Source organism: Erithacus rubecula (assembly GCF_903797595.1).
Source record: "Erithacus rubecula genome assembly, chromosome: 2".
Classification (NCBI taxonomy): domain Eukaryota; kingdom Metazoa; phylum Chordata; class Aves; order Passeriformes; family Muscicapidae; genus Erithacus; species Erithacus rubecula.
The window spans coordinates 98,115,715-98,130,286 of NC_136685.1; the positions used below are offsets into that span (position 1 = coordinate 98,115,715).

The 14,572-nt window shown below is 39.5% G+C and overlaps 2 protein-coding genes across 2 annotated transcripts in view; one reads left to right on the top strand and one right to left on the bottom strand.

The window, feature by feature from the left end:
* Positions 1-7,806, top strand: part of PPP3R1 (protein phosphatase 3 regulatory subunit B, alpha) — a 37,766-nt gene extending 29,960 nt beyond the window's left edge. The window contains exons 3-6 of the mRNA XM_079297616.1: positions 1,848-2,024; positions 3,361-3,420; positions 4,134-4,318; positions 5,653-7,806. Of these exons, the coding sequence (XP_079153742.1) occupies positions 1,848-2,024; positions 3,361-3,420; positions 4,134-4,318; positions 5,653-5,700 (470 nt within the window). The 3' untranslated portion in view covers positions 5,701-7,806. The remainder of the gene's footprint in view (positions 1-1,847; positions 2,025-3,360; positions 3,421-4,133; positions 4,319-5,652) is intronic.
* A 1,429-nt stretch (positions 7,807-9,235) lies between these two features.
* On the bottom strand, positions 9,236-14,571 carry PNO1 (partner of NOB1 homolog). Its single transcript, XM_079297612.1, has 7 exons — positions 14,358-14,571; positions 14,126-14,275; positions 12,501-12,584; positions 10,939-10,999; positions 10,547-10,664; positions 9,961-10,031; positions 9,236-9,502 (listed from the first exon to the last, which is right to left on the bottom strand). Exons 1-7 carry the CDS (start codon positions 14,529-14,531, stop codon positions 9,435-9,437), a joined length of 726 nt encoding a protein of 241 aa, XP_079153738.1. The 5' UTR covers positions 14,532-14,571; the 3' UTR covers positions 9,236-9,434.
* Between the last annotated feature and the right edge of the window lies 1 nt (position 14,572).

A 14,572-nucleotide genomic window follows, 5' to 3' on the forward strand; every position in this document is an offset into this window, starting at 1 on the left:
GCTGATGGAACTCAAGAAGATTGCCCCTGGAGCTCTGCTTTACCATTTCCCTTTAATACTGTATTCTTTTAGTCACATAATGATGTTCTACATCCAGGTTAGTGTGTGGTGCTCTGTCTCCTGTGTCACCTGGAGGGGTTCCTGGGCAGCTGTGCAGTGTGCTGCTGCCACTGCTGTGATGTTTACTGTTCAGGGCACACCTCCAGGCGTGTTCAAGGCTTCTGTGCAAAGTGGGGTAAAAGGAATATTTATGTGAAATACCACACTGCTTATTAGAAACTGAGGAAAGCAAATTATGTTTAGTCTTACTTTTGTAGCCCTAGAGGCAGAATCAGGTCTGTCACTTTCTTGCACACCAGGGAGAAGATTATTCTGGAACTGTAGACTGTTGTTTGCCCTTTGCCTCTGTATTTGCAAGCAGTAACTGAGACTGACTGCAGAATATCAGAAAATCATCTTGTGCCTTTGGGACTTCTGTCAGGCTCTCTTTAATTCTGAAATAGTATAGTCCTGAGGACTCTATATTTGTGTCTCATTGGTTTTTAGACAAGGATATCAAGGAATTGAAGTGGAAGTTGGTTATTGTTGGTATAGGTTCAGGTCTTTGAGTTGGCTACAATTTCAAAATTTCATCAAGTTGCAGGTTGGCTGACCTTATGTATTGGAAAGACTCAGCTGTTTGGTTTATGCTGCACTTCTACAAAAGCCTGAGAAGATACTAATGGATCAGGTGGATTTATGTGCCTTGTAGAAGATAAGATAAAATTTCTGTTACTATTGGAGTAAACACACTACTAAGTGGAGCTAATAAATATTGAGGGAACTGCTCATGTTAAGGAGAAGGTTGGTAGGGGGAGTTTGCAGCCTTAGGTTCTGCAAGGTATGTTTGCTCTATGCTGGCTCCTAAGATTCCTAAGAATCAGTTCCTCCTTCATACCTAAAAATGATGAGTAACATGTGAACAGACTTGGATCTTGTAAATTAAGTTGTTGACAGGGTATTTTCAGGTTGTTATGGGGAAATTTTTTCAAGCTTTTCAGCAGTAACAAAGTACAAGATTGTTTTTATGGATTGTTTTTATGGATTCAGAGGTTTAGTCTATTCTTGGCATATTCACATGTGTAAAATAGAGTACTAGGTATATGCTTTAATTAAGATTCTCTATAAAATTGAAGAGATTAGATGAAGAGGTGCTGCTGCAGAACCTGAATCTGCTTTAGTTTCTGGGACAAAAAAAGCTGTATGCAGGTTGTGGCTGCAGGTGTCTGTTTCATGTCTGAGATGTAGAGGAAAAATGATCTTGGGTCAGTCAGAGGAGTATTTTGAGTAAGTGAGAGGTAACTTGTTAACAGTCGATCTGTTAACCTGCTTAACTTGACACATTCCAGGAGATCTCACGTTCGGTGTGCTGAAGAAGCATTAGTTTTCTAATAAATGAATATAATTGTCTAACATACTATGTTAGTCTAGCATGAACATAATGCTAGCTCCTTCAGAGAACACTTGTTCTCTTCCTTAATTTCTTCATATCTGGTATTTGTAAGAGCTGTCTGACTAAGAACTTACTAGCTAAGCATCCTCAATCCTTCAAAATGTTGTGTCAGCATGTGGTATTCAGTGAGTCACAAGGCTAATAACTGTACTATGGCAGGTGCAGGGAGAAAAAAAGGTAAGTCTTATTTAAAATAAAATTGTGTTTCTCTTCAGAATTTCATGTTATCTTCATAGGTATTTAATAGTTATAATAAAGTGGAGAAAATCTTGCAGGAAAGCAATGAAATGTGCCGTGTGTTAAACTGCAAAGGGTTTGCTGAAGCCTTTAAGTTCGGGGTTGTTTTTCATTTCAGTTGATGCCGATGAGATAAAACGACTAGGAAAGAGATTTAAGAAGCTTGATTTGGACAACTCTGGTTCTCTGAGCGTGGAAGAGTTCATGTCTTTACCTGAATTGCAACAGAACCCATTAGTACAGCGAGTAATAGATATATTTGACACAGATGGCAATGGAGAAGTGGATTTCAAAGGTAAGGCACAGTGTTCTGTGGCAGGTGATGGTACTAGAGCTTTAGAATTAATGTTTTTCTTCATCTGAAAGAGGAGAGGTAAAGATTATTTGTTAAAATAAGGTGAAAAATCCTAGTGAAACTGAATACCAGTAAAACTAGTTTCTCTGCATTAGGGCACTCCTGAGTGAAATGTTTAAAATACCGGATTGTTTAGTAATAGCTTTTAAGGTCATGCAGACTGAGGACTACTCATTAAATATCTCTTAAAGTACACCAGTTTAGACTCTTAATTTGGATGCTGAGGAGAAAGTGAAGAAAGTGTGGTAGGCTAAGTGGCATGTTTCTGCATAAATTGTATTTATCAAATATTTGGAGTATTCAGAAAATTGAAAGGAGCCCAGGTTTTTCTGTTGATACTTCTTTTATAGGATTCTTTTTAGGTAGATCTTAGATTAACATTTGAAGAAAAAAAAAATCCAAATGACCTAGAAGATTTTATTTAGTACATTTCTCAAAATTTTAGACTTATTTTAAATATTAATGATTAAAAGGGCCAGCAGGCTATAATCTAGTTCACTAATTCATCTTAAAACAGTCTCTGACCCTGAGAAGTGCTAATGTTTGTAGCTTCTGTTCAAGTAATACTTAGTATTTCTTGTTGCTTATGACTAGAGAAGATTATTCAGTCTTATATTTTTTTTTAATTGGAGGAAGTACTTAAATCTTACTTATACTAACAGACTGACATTTTAAATAAGATATTAATGTACATAAGCTGCTAACCTTTGCAAAACCTGTTAAATATCTATAGGGATAGCTACAGTATAACCAGAATGTTGAGTTTGAAATATTCAAAATTCCATTGTAAAGAATAGATAGTCATGAACAATGATGATCATGTTGTCTGTGGCATTGAGCTGTGATTAATACAGTTATCAAGAGTTCTTCCTCTTGGGAGGGAACAGAAAATTGGCAAAATCAGTTTTCTTTTATAGAAAAATGTTATTTTAGTATTTCTTCAAAACCAGTTTCCAGTCTCAATGTAATTCTTTACATTGAGAAACCAGTGTTGAGAGGAGTTGTACAATTAGAGTCTCAGCTCAACAAAATTACTTAAATCCTAGTGGGACCAAGTCTGTTTAGTGAGTGCTGCATTGGATTTGGGGTTCCTCCTACTGAAGAACATTAAATACCAAGTATGTAGACGTTTAGGTGTCACAAGTGTAGGCAATATTTTAAAATTTGAATGTTAAAGATTAAATTGCTTTTACAGTTTCTAAAATTTTTTGAATGTTGACTTCTTTGTTTATTAAAAAATATGCTTTTTTATACATGTTTTTCCTGCATTATTTAGAATTTATAGAAGGAGTCTCCCAGTTCAGTGTCAAAGGAGATAAAGAACAGAAATTGAGGTGTAAGTATTTTGATTTTCTTAAACAAGTTTTCTGATCCTCAAAAAAACACTTTTGTAAGTTTAGGAAATTGACAAATCAAACTTGTAAAGACTGGAAGATCATGAAAGTAGATTGTAAGCTTTTTGCATGTTTTGTCCTTTATTTATGTGAAGATTAGTACTCTTTTCTGCAGGTAAGGTTGGAGGAGGTTGGTTGCTTTCTGATGAATTTCAGTTGGTTTCTGTTTTTTAAAAAAGTACATTCATTTAAGAACAGCTTGCCTATATAGTTCTGTGAACTTACAGGGGCCTAAGAATAGTACTCAGTTCTTTGCTATTGCAGTAGGAAAGTTAAATTCTTGTTTCAGAACTGCATCTCCAGACCCAGGCTTAGAAAAGAGAGAGGTTCAGTTATGGATGTAGCTTCCAATAACTAAGACTGAAATGTTTAAAAATAAATTCAGTCTTGATGCCAAATTGCTTGCAGCTAAGTAACCAGATGGGATTTTGAGTCATCTCTTTCCTGGAAGGTTATAATTTTTTTGCTGCCTGGGTGCTTTACTTGTGGTGAGGAAGATTTTCTTTTTTGATGTTAATAGTCTGCTTTTAGTGCTGGTGCTAAAACAATTTCAGGTCTTTTCTAAAGTGAGTAGGTATTGCTCAGTTGCTACCAAGTGATTTGGTTTGTTTTTGTTGTTTTGTTTTGTTTTTATTCTTTTTCTTTACTTCTGCAGTTGCTTTTCGCATTTATGATATGGACAAAGATGGCTATATCTCAAATGGAGAGCTCTTCCAGGTGCTGAAGATGATGGTTGGGAACAATCTCAAAGACACTCAGTTACAGCAAATTGTAGATAAAACCATAATTAATGCAGATAAGGATGGTGATGGAAGAATATCCTTTGAAGAATTCTGTGCTGTAAGTAACTTCTAAAGAAAACTCGTGTCATTATGGAGAGATAAAAAAATCTCTCAAGTGCTGCTCTGGAAAAAGGGTAAGCAGTTTAAAGGTGCATTTTAAGAACTTGGAGATTACTGAATAGAATGCTTAAATTTAACATTTAACACTTGATTTCAACCTATGTGCTATATTTAATTAGTTGAGAGCAAGTTTTAAGTTCTTTCCTCAAAAAAAAAAAAAAAAATTACATTGAATCTTGATCCTTGAAAATTGCAATAGTGAGTGTTTACACATGGATTTTAAACAATGTATCAAGGAAGATACACTTGATAGCATGGTTTGGACATTGCATTTTATTCCTAATCCTTGAATTTACAACTTCCTTTCAAACTGAAAAAAAGAGGGGGAGGGAAGGTGTTGGAAATCTGCCATCCTGCCAACGACTAAAGTGAAAAGGTTCAATTGTTTGCATTTTGGGCATTTATTTTTTTTTAATTAATTATTTTTGTGATGTGATATAAAAACATTCTGTCTGCAGGGAAGCTAGAGCTGCAGCCTGCAGATGCCTGGATTAGTGCATTACTTGTTTATTTCTTGCACTGGGCATCTTCCAGCCATCCATCAAATGTGCCTCTTCTTTTGTCTTTGGGCTTCTGCCCAGGCTTCTTGCCTTATGCTTCTGATGGATTTTCCTCTTCCTTACTTTTAATTTATTCAGTTTTTGTTGACCTCCTGACAAGACACTTCTCAGTTCTACAGCCTCTCATTCTTTTTCTTGCATTTTACCCTCCCTGAATCTGGTGCTGCATGTCCACAAAAATACTTTTTCATTTGTTGTCTTTGGCACATACAATTTGGCCTTTGAATTTTGTTCCTGCATTATAAAATGTTCCTCTGACATGGCACCTTTCCTTTTCCTTCTGCTCTGCATGGATCACACACCTGTAAACACTGGCAATTTTTTCCTGGGTGTGTGCAGTTATGTCAGAAATCCTGCTGCTGAACCTTTTCTTGTGAAGGTTCTGAGTTTTACAGGGTGTTTTAGAAGCCACCGTTTTATTTAACATGCACAACATACTACAGGTTCATAATATGAGATGGAGAGGGATGCCAAAATGATGTTGTATGCACTGGTTTTTAGGCCCTTGAGCATGTAAATTGTACTAATACTGAACTAGCTTGGTTTGTACATAATTAATTTAATCTCTCACAGTACTTGTAAAATGTAAATCAGTTTAGTGAGGCCAGGGAAGTACTACCTTTATGATTTACCTCACTGCATATACTGAATGTGTTATTTGCCCCTTGGTAACTTTCAGTTCTCATCTTTCTGAATCCTGTTTTTCTCCCAGGTTGTAGGAGGCCTAGATATCCACAAAAAGATGGTCGTAGATGTGTGACTCTGTAGGACACCACCCAACACTTTTGCTTTCTTCTCCATCTCTGAAGATCTGCTCCAGACATCCAGCAATGCTCTCTGTGTATTTAAATGGAAGTATTTTTCTCTGTGAAGCCACATTTTCCAACATGAGCCTCATGAAGCCAACTAAGTGTTATTGAACTTTTATTCTCTCAATAACTCAGTGTAGCACTTTAAAGTCTGAAGGACAGCAAAGATGGGAAGAGCATATCAGTGTGGCGGAGAAAGGGAAGGGGTTGGCTTTTTAATTTATTTTTCTTCATCTTTTATAACAAGGAAATATCTATCTATATATATATATGTGTGTGTGTATTTATATATAGATATATATGTAGCTTTCTATATGTAGTAGCTAGATGGGCTTTAATTTAATATACTTGATTCAGAAACAAAACTAGAGTACAAAGTGCCAAGCAGAATATTAGCAGTTCAATATATGGATATACATCCTTACTTTTATTTCACACAGTTTTATATATATAGTAGAAGAATGTAAAATTTTAACTGGGTCTTAGGTCAACTCTTTTCCCTGTGACTGTTCAGATGTTTCTATATATTGAATGGCTGACAAAGCATTGCTTATTAAATCACCTTAATTACTTTTTTTTGTAACACGGGAGACTAAGTTTATTTATACCTGTTAATATATTACCAGGGACTGTGTCTCTTTGCTAAATAACTTAGTACAGTTCTACTTAATATGAGAATATAGTTTAATGCTACTGCCAAGAACTAGTCCTTGTGTGCATATAGTGACTGCGGAATGCTTTGATGGCTGTTAGATGCTGTCACCCAGGAACTGGGAGCAGTGACAGCTGTTCTGAAGCCAAGACAACTTTGCTGTTGTGGGTTCAGTTTAGATACAGCTGCTTAAGGTGATAGATGCATTAATGATTTTCTCTTGTGCTTAGCTTAATTAAATTAGGATCAACATAACTGTGCAGGATTCCCATCTACTTATTTTATACAGTACTTAGATTATAAAATGTTCTTGCCACTTAAATTCTGTTCTTTCACCCATGATAGTTTTCCCCCTTGCATTTAAAAAAATACTACAGGTAGCTAAATAACTGGTAATATTTTATATATATATGTATATATGATTCATACAGGGGGAAAATCTTGTTAACCTATGCCATAGAGAAGGAAAACTTCACACTATCTAAATTTATACCTCTGGCGGTTCTCCAGTCCTTTTCCTGGAGAATTTTTTTCTTTTCTAGATTTGTCCATATCATAATTTGTAATGGAAGGTAACTTGATCTTTTGTGGGACATAAAAGTAGTGAGCCATGTTTTACAACTTTATATCATCCCTTCCCTTTTCTGCAGTGGTACTATTGGCTGGAAGAAAAACATTTGCTAGATTTTTTAGGACAGTATATCTTTCCTGTATAGTAGTTTTTCTATTTAAAAAAATTTGTTTTATAACGAGCAGTGGAAAGTGCAGGTTGTCTGAACCTCTTCAGTCGAGCACCTGTCTGCCATAGCTGTTCCTTCAACTGAGTGCTGCACATCATGGGCTCTGTCTGTGAGAGAGAAATCCAGGTGCTTAGTGTCCTTGCATGACATGAAGTTTTGCATGTAGATCGATTTGAAATGTTCCTCTTGTTTACATAATTTGCATAATTAAAAAGATAATGTTGCCAAACTTTGGTAAATGTTAATGTTCAAAACAAAAAATCTCCACTACATGTAACTTTTTTCTTCTTCTGGATCAGTACGTGGTTTATAATCCCAGCCCGTGGTTGTATCTGTTCCAGTGTCAACTGCCATGTGCTCTGCTTCAAGGGGGAATTAGTCTTTTGTGAATTTTTTGTACATAAGTATTTGTTACAAACATTTTAGCAAATGCTTTCTGTTTTTCTTGCTTGTGCATATCTTGGCTGGCATTATAGGAATTAGTGCTAATGTTATTTCCTTAGGGGGGACTGAAGGGGAGGGATGAGGGGTTTTTTTCAGTTTGTGTGGGGAAAAATGATTTATGTTGAATGTTTAGTTTTTCCTCTGCATGCTACATCATATATTGTGGGAACTATAAGAACCTTCATACTGTATGAATACAAAATAAAATATTTGAAACTTGACTGGGGTGCTCAGTACCTTTCCTTTTCACCTTAAAGCAGCTCTGCACCTTGGTCTGAGAAAACTTGTTCATATTGTTTTGTCCATTCCTCAGTCATTAAGATTTACTGAAAAACTCCCCAGGGTGCAGACTGCTGAACACTTCCAGGGTTCATTTCACTGTTTCACGACATGTTGAGATTGTTTAAAGGCACATGTGGTTCTCTCTGCTTAAATGTTCAAAGCAGATAACATATTTTGTTTGAAATCCCTATGGAAAGTAGTTTAAAAAATAAACCAATCCACCCTAACCTTAATGTAGGTGGAGAATAAAGGGCAGTTCCTGTCTCAGAAAAAGCCTGAGCTTTGTGCTAATGGCACCAGCCCTCCTTGCACAGGTATGCCCTTCACAGCAGCCCCGTGCTGTGCTCTTTGGGGTGCAGGTATTTGGACCTTCTGGGTGCTGCCCTCTCCTTCCTTCTGCTTCAGGTCACCATCAGTATGCACCTAATTTAGGATAAACATAAATTTTGTGTGCTCTTGCATCACTCCCTTATCTTTCAAGCTAATTGAAATAAACTACATAAGCAGCCAACAAACAGAAACAGAGCAGGTGGATGCACCTGGAGCTGCCTAGAATGTGCACTGTCCCCTGTATGGCTCAGACTCTTAAGCAGTGTGTGTTGATTCCAGCAAGTCTTAAATCTGTTGACAGCTGAAGGCTTGAATCAATTTGGCTGTAGTGATAATCCCATACTGTGAATTGCTATTCTGGAAACTTGGACATTGACCTAAATGCTTACTCAATTTGCTAGTGTGTTTCATAATCTCTTTTCAGTTTGTTTTCATTCCCAAGCCTGAACTGAATTATTTTACAGGACACTTTGCGGAAGGTTACCTGGCAGGTTTAGGAGGGTCAGTTTTTAAATCATACTGGGACTGGCCACTCTAATTTCTTCCCCTACTTTTGCTGCATTGTGCTACTTAAAGTAACATTTTAAGGAGACAAACAGGACCTTATAATTGTTGGTGCTTTGGTACATTGGAAAGTACATAACCTGGTGGCTCTTGGTTTACTAGGCTGTCCTGACAGATAATTTTTCAGAATTAAGAAATCTATGTATGTGCAGATTCAGGATTCAGTTCAAATATGTTACTTACCTCTTCATTTTACACTTTTCATGTGATGCATTGTTCCAGTAGCAGAGACTCAGTGGGCAGCCTGCCATTGAACTCTGCATTCCAGCTGACTCCTCCTTTTCTCAGGAAGATTCTAAACCATGGTGTATCGTTATAAATGCTTATCTCTGTCAATTTCTTTGGGCTCAAAACAATAAACACCAAGGCTTTCTGAAGAAGCAGCCTCTTAACTCTGTTGTTCAGAAAATCTGTATGGAAGCAGGTTTTCATTTGAGACTGTTCAAGTAAAATCATGGACTTTCAATACAGACACAACTTAAAATACCTTTTAATGACTAGGCAGAAACATTAGGTAGGTTCAAATCAGACCACATGTCCAAAGGCAATCAGACTGCACAAACAGTCCTGGCTTTCTTCTGGTCTTCCAGCAGAAATCTGATGGCTCATGTAGCTCTTGGCTTCTCATGTGTCCAGAACCTGGACTTCTGTCCCCAGTTCTTAGTGGTGCAGTTCAGAACCTCTCAGCTGCTCTGCTGGCCACTGCCCTAATATTGCCATAAACTTTGGATGGAGGACTTCCTGCAGAAGAAGGCACAAATCCAGTCAGGAAACAAGATAATCTGTCACAAAAATTGATGTGTTGTGCTCACACCTGTGTTAAAAGTGGAGAACTAAGCCAAAGGGTGAGAAGGAAGGTCAAGGTCAGTCACCCTGTCTTACTGCAAGTGCAGAGCTCAACTTCTGCTTTCAGAGTGGGTTGTTCCCTTTGGCTTTTGAGACCCTTTAGGGAATGCTGCCACTAAATTAAAAAGCGGAATATCTTTTTGCAATGTAGAGAGGGTTTTGGAGCCAGAAAGCTAGTCCTGGATTCCCTCTTCTCCCCACAGATTTTTCTCTTAAGAGGAACAAGCCAACTGCCAGCAAGCTATTTGCTCCAACTGTAGGTGTGGATAGGACAGGGAAGAGGGTGAGAGCCACAAAGCACTTTCTCAAACTGCAAGATCTATATGTAGTGAAGATTAGATAAGAGGACTTACCTAAAATTAAATTGCAAATTGCTGTTCGTGCCATTTTAATGTTCTGAAAAGATCCCAAAATATGAATTTTTCTGTAAAAACCAAAGTAGTAGCAGTTAATGGAAAGTAATTTAGGAGATTACACAGAATAGAGAATTGGAGATTAGAGATACATGTGGAATTTTGTATCAGTGTACTAGTTTCATTCCTACACTTGTAAACAAAAAAACCCCAACCGAAACCCACAAAACCTGTAACATAAGACCTGTGCTCTTCTAAATCCTTTTAAAAGAGATTTCACCATTTGCAAATTTAACAGTGTAGCATCTTCAGGAGGAAAATGTTGCTGTGTTGGTGAGTTAAACTTTGATTATTCACATGAAGGAATTCTTACGCTGTGGGGAATGACACAATTCTAGGTGTGCTGGTGAAACCGTTATAACAAAAGGTCAAATGACTTGTGTTCATTGAAACATTCTCTTAAATATTGTTTCTTCTACTACTCCACAACAGTTTAATAAAATCTAAGTTACCTTTGTTCCTGGCACAGGAGATGGATTATCTGAGGGGTTGTGCTTTGCCTGGGATGAAGTCAGTCTGTACTTACGCGTCAGCAAGAACGATGCGTGTCCTGGTGACGTTTTCTATGGTGAATTTGGTTTTTCCGCCTTTCCCTGCTATTCTCCCTATTGCTCTTGACAGATGATCTCCTTTCAAAGGTTTGACTGGAAAGAGAATAGCATGCCCAGGATAACAGCAGTATGTTCCTGTTAACACTTCCCCTGGTCAAGTTGCAGAAAACAATTTGCACTACAAAAGCAACTTCACTGGTCAATGCAGCTCCATCTGGATTTCTGCTTTTTTTTTTGACTACTAGTGCACAGTGCATCCAGTGCTGACACAGGGTTGATAAAAATGGAGCAGGGGGAAAGAATAAATAAACCCATACTAGCAGGACACACATGTGACTTATTGAATGCTGCAGCAGAAAATACTCACCGTCTGTAACTTCAAATGACTCTAGAAAAAGATCATCTAATCTGATGAGAGCAAGGGCATCCTGAAAGAGCAGGAGATCTGTTATTAGCAGCTATTTTGTTCCAGTACCACAGCTGAAATCTGCTGTTCTCTTTATATACCTAGCAAATCTAGCTAAAAACTTAGCTAAAGTTAAATCCACTTTTTTCAACACAATACAAATATTTCCATCTAGAGAACCCTACACAGGCTTGGATGCCCCTGCAATCAGCCCTGCCTCCCCAGCATTAGTGAATCCAGATATAGATAATACAGATACAGAGCAAGGAGCAGTGCCTACAACACTGAAAAAGAGTTGTTTGTTTTCTCCAACAGGCCCAGTTCTATTTAGTATCTACTGATGATCTGGATGAAGGGATTGAGTCCACCTTTAGCAAATTTGCAGATAACACCAAGCTGCAAGTGTTGATCTGCTGGAGGGCAAGAAGGCTCTGCAGAGGGCCCTGGACAGACTGGATATATGGGCTGAATCCAACAATATGAGGTTTAATAAGTCCTAGGGCTGGGTCCTACACTTTGACCACAACAATCCTGTAGTACTACAGGCTGGGAACAGAATGGCTGGACAGCAACCAGGCAGAAAGGAACCTGGGGGCTTAGTTGACAGCCAACTGAACACAAGCCAGCAATGTACCCACATGGCCAAGAGAGCAAATGGTATCCTGGCCTGTATCAGGAACAGTGTGGCCAGCAGGACTAGGGAAGTCATTCTTCTCCTGTATTTGGCACTGTTCAGGCCAAGTACTACACCTTGAGTACTGTGCCCAATACTGTTTTGGGCACCCCAGTTTAAGAAGGACTTTTAGATGCTCAAATGTGTCCAGAGAGGGGCAGCAAGACTGATGAAGGGTCTGGAACAAAAATCCTATGAGAAGTGATGGAGGGAGCTGGAGGGGCTCAGCCCGGAGAAGAGGAGACTCAGGGAAGACCTTATCACTCACTACAACTGCCTGAAGGGAGGGTGTAGCCAGGTGGGGATTGGTCTCTCCTCTGAAGCAACCAGTGAGAGGATAAGAGGACACAGTCCTCTTGCACCAGGGGAAGTTTAGTCTGGATATTAGGGAGAAGTTCGTCACAGAAAGAGTGATTGAGCACTGGAATGGGCTCCCCAAGGAGCTGGTAGAGTCACCATCTCTAGAGGTGTTTAAAATGGGACTGGATGTGGCACTCAGTGCCATGGTTTAGTTGATAAGGTCATAGGCTGGACTAGATGATCTCAAAGGTCTTTTTCCAACCTAGTTGATTCTGTAAGTTTTGCACAGACTGGACGTTATTAGTTTAGGCTTAAGAAAAATGAACAGTCTCTACCAGTGCAGAGTACCTGAGAGACAGATTATTGCTTTATGCTTGTGTCACACCACCTATGTCCTCTGTTTATGTGCTGTTTGAAGGCTACTTTTTTATCTGGCATTATCTTAATACACTGGGGATCTACTCTTTCTCTCTTTCTTTCGTTTGCAGAGAGGCCAGGGACAAATCAGCAAACTGGAGCAATCTCACAATCTGGTTGTTGGGAGACTCACCTCTACTTGAAATCCAAGTATAAAAGCTTTCACAAAATCAGCTGCTTTTGTCAGAGCACTGAGATCCTTTGTCTCTTGGCAAGTCTGCAAGACAAGAAGTTATGTTTGCAAATTAAGACCAGGCAATTTAAGAGCAGAACTTAAAAGATCAGCCTGTGCTTGGAGGGGAGAGAGAGAAAAGCTGCTGAAAATCCATACCACCACTGACTTGAGTGGTCTCCACCTTTTTGGTGGAGAAAACCCAAAACCAATACAAACTAAACTGCAACAGCAAACAGCAGAAAAAAAGAGAAGGATGGTGATGGCCAGGAGAGTTATCCTAATGACAATATTCTAAATATGTCTTAGCAGGTGAATGAAACTAATTTCAAAGTTTTATATTCATTATGTATATGGGCAAAATGAAATCAGCTTATTAATAACAAAACTACCTTGCTTTTCACCAGACACGATTTTGTATCAAAAAGTGGTGTTAAAATCAAAGGGTTTTCTCCTGCACCGTTATTGAGTGAATCTGCAAGATATTTTGCCCCTCCCTAACTTTCCCCTGAAGTTATTTTTAGGAAGTGTAAATAAGGGATAATTCTGCCACCTTTCCTCCAGTTCCTGCCATCAAACTTGTGATAGCATTTCATGGTTAGGATGAAAAATTCCTATGTGCATATGTCATATGCCCATATTACTAATACAGTGAGTCATATGTCAAAACTTTGTATATGCCCCTTATTCCTCAAAAGGAATAAGGATAAAGAGTGAGCATGATTACAGGTTTACACTGGTGTCTGTCCCCTAAGGTATTCCAATGCAATCCATTACAGAAAAATCACATGCTCTTAAACTATGGGCCTTTATCATCTGCCACTAACAAAAGCAGTAGAAGATTCAGCGCTCCCTTAAAAGATACTTTAAGTTTAGCGCCAGGTAAGTATTTGGTAACCTTAAATAGCTGGAAAACACTGAATTACAAAACCGTATCTAAGACATGGATGAAAATTCTTCCTTAATGCTATAACTTTCTCCTACAAAAATTGAACACTTCCACAGCTTCTGCAGGCTCCTTCTGGAAGAGACTTGTATTTTTGGATTTTACTTGCAGCAACTATTTGTTCTAAGCAATAACGGCCAGATTTAATTCCCAAGCAGGTGACACCACACAGTTTCCATTTTTCCAAGCATTATATGGGATTTACAACTTTTCTAGTCTTTAATATAGTCCTTTAATCTGTGGACCAAGAACACCCATGAGGAGAGGCCCTGCTTTTCAAGAGGCAGAATCATAGAACGGTGAGGGGGTGGAGTGGACCGTGAACTCATCTAATCCCACGGGCAGGGACAATGCCACTAAACCAGGCTGCTCAAGCCCTTATCCAACCTAGCTCTGGACACTGCCAGGGCTGGGCAGCCCTGGGCAACCTCTTTCAGTGTCTCACCACTCTCACAGTAAAAAAAAAAGTCTTTAACATCCACACTAAACTTTCTATTTGTACACGTAACTCCTTGTCCCGTCACTACAGTTCCGGACACAGAGTGCCTTCGAGGCCCCTTCGGGAACTGGAAGGCGCCACGAGGTCTCCACACAACCTTCTCTTCCAGTTACCGGGGAAGGCACAAGTTGTTCCCCTTACCTTTATCTCGACATTCCTCGTTTTCAAGTTGAACCTGATTTGAAGCTGCAGATGCTCCACGATGGGCGTGAATATCTTCATCCAGTTCTCCTTAAGCGGCGTGTACCTGTTGGCCGGCACAGGGATCTTCCTCAGCTCACCCTTCCCAACCTGCGGGAGGCGAGAGACCGCAGGCCGTGAGGCCAGGGCCGGCGGGGAACCGGCGGCGTCATTTCCTCAGCTCCCCGCGTACCCCGAGCGTCTCGACGGCCACGGGCGGGAACGCCGGCCGCTTGCTGGGCCGCGGCTCCGCCGTGTCCATGGCGGCTCCCGCCGCCGGCTCCTCGCCGCCCGCCCGCCGCTTCCTCCGGCTCCGCCGGGACACGACGCTGGTGAAGCCGGCGCCCGCCGCGGCCTCGGTCTCCATATCGGCCGCGGAACGCGTGGCGCTGTCGCGCCGGAAAGCGC

Coding starts and splice junctions, on each gene's coding strand:
- PNO1 (XM_079297612.1), bottom strand. CDS start 14,531: ATGGAGACCGAGGCCGCGGCGGGCGCCGGCTTCACCAGCGTCGTGTCC. Junction 11,000..12,500: donor TACTTGGATTTCAAGTAGAG/GTGAGTCTCCCA, acceptor CTGCTCTTTCAG/GATGCCCTTGCTCTCATCAG. Junction 10,665..10,938: donor GTCATTTGAAGTTACAGACG/GTGAGTATTTTC, acceptor TTCTCTTTCCAG/TCAAACCTTTGAAAGGAGAT.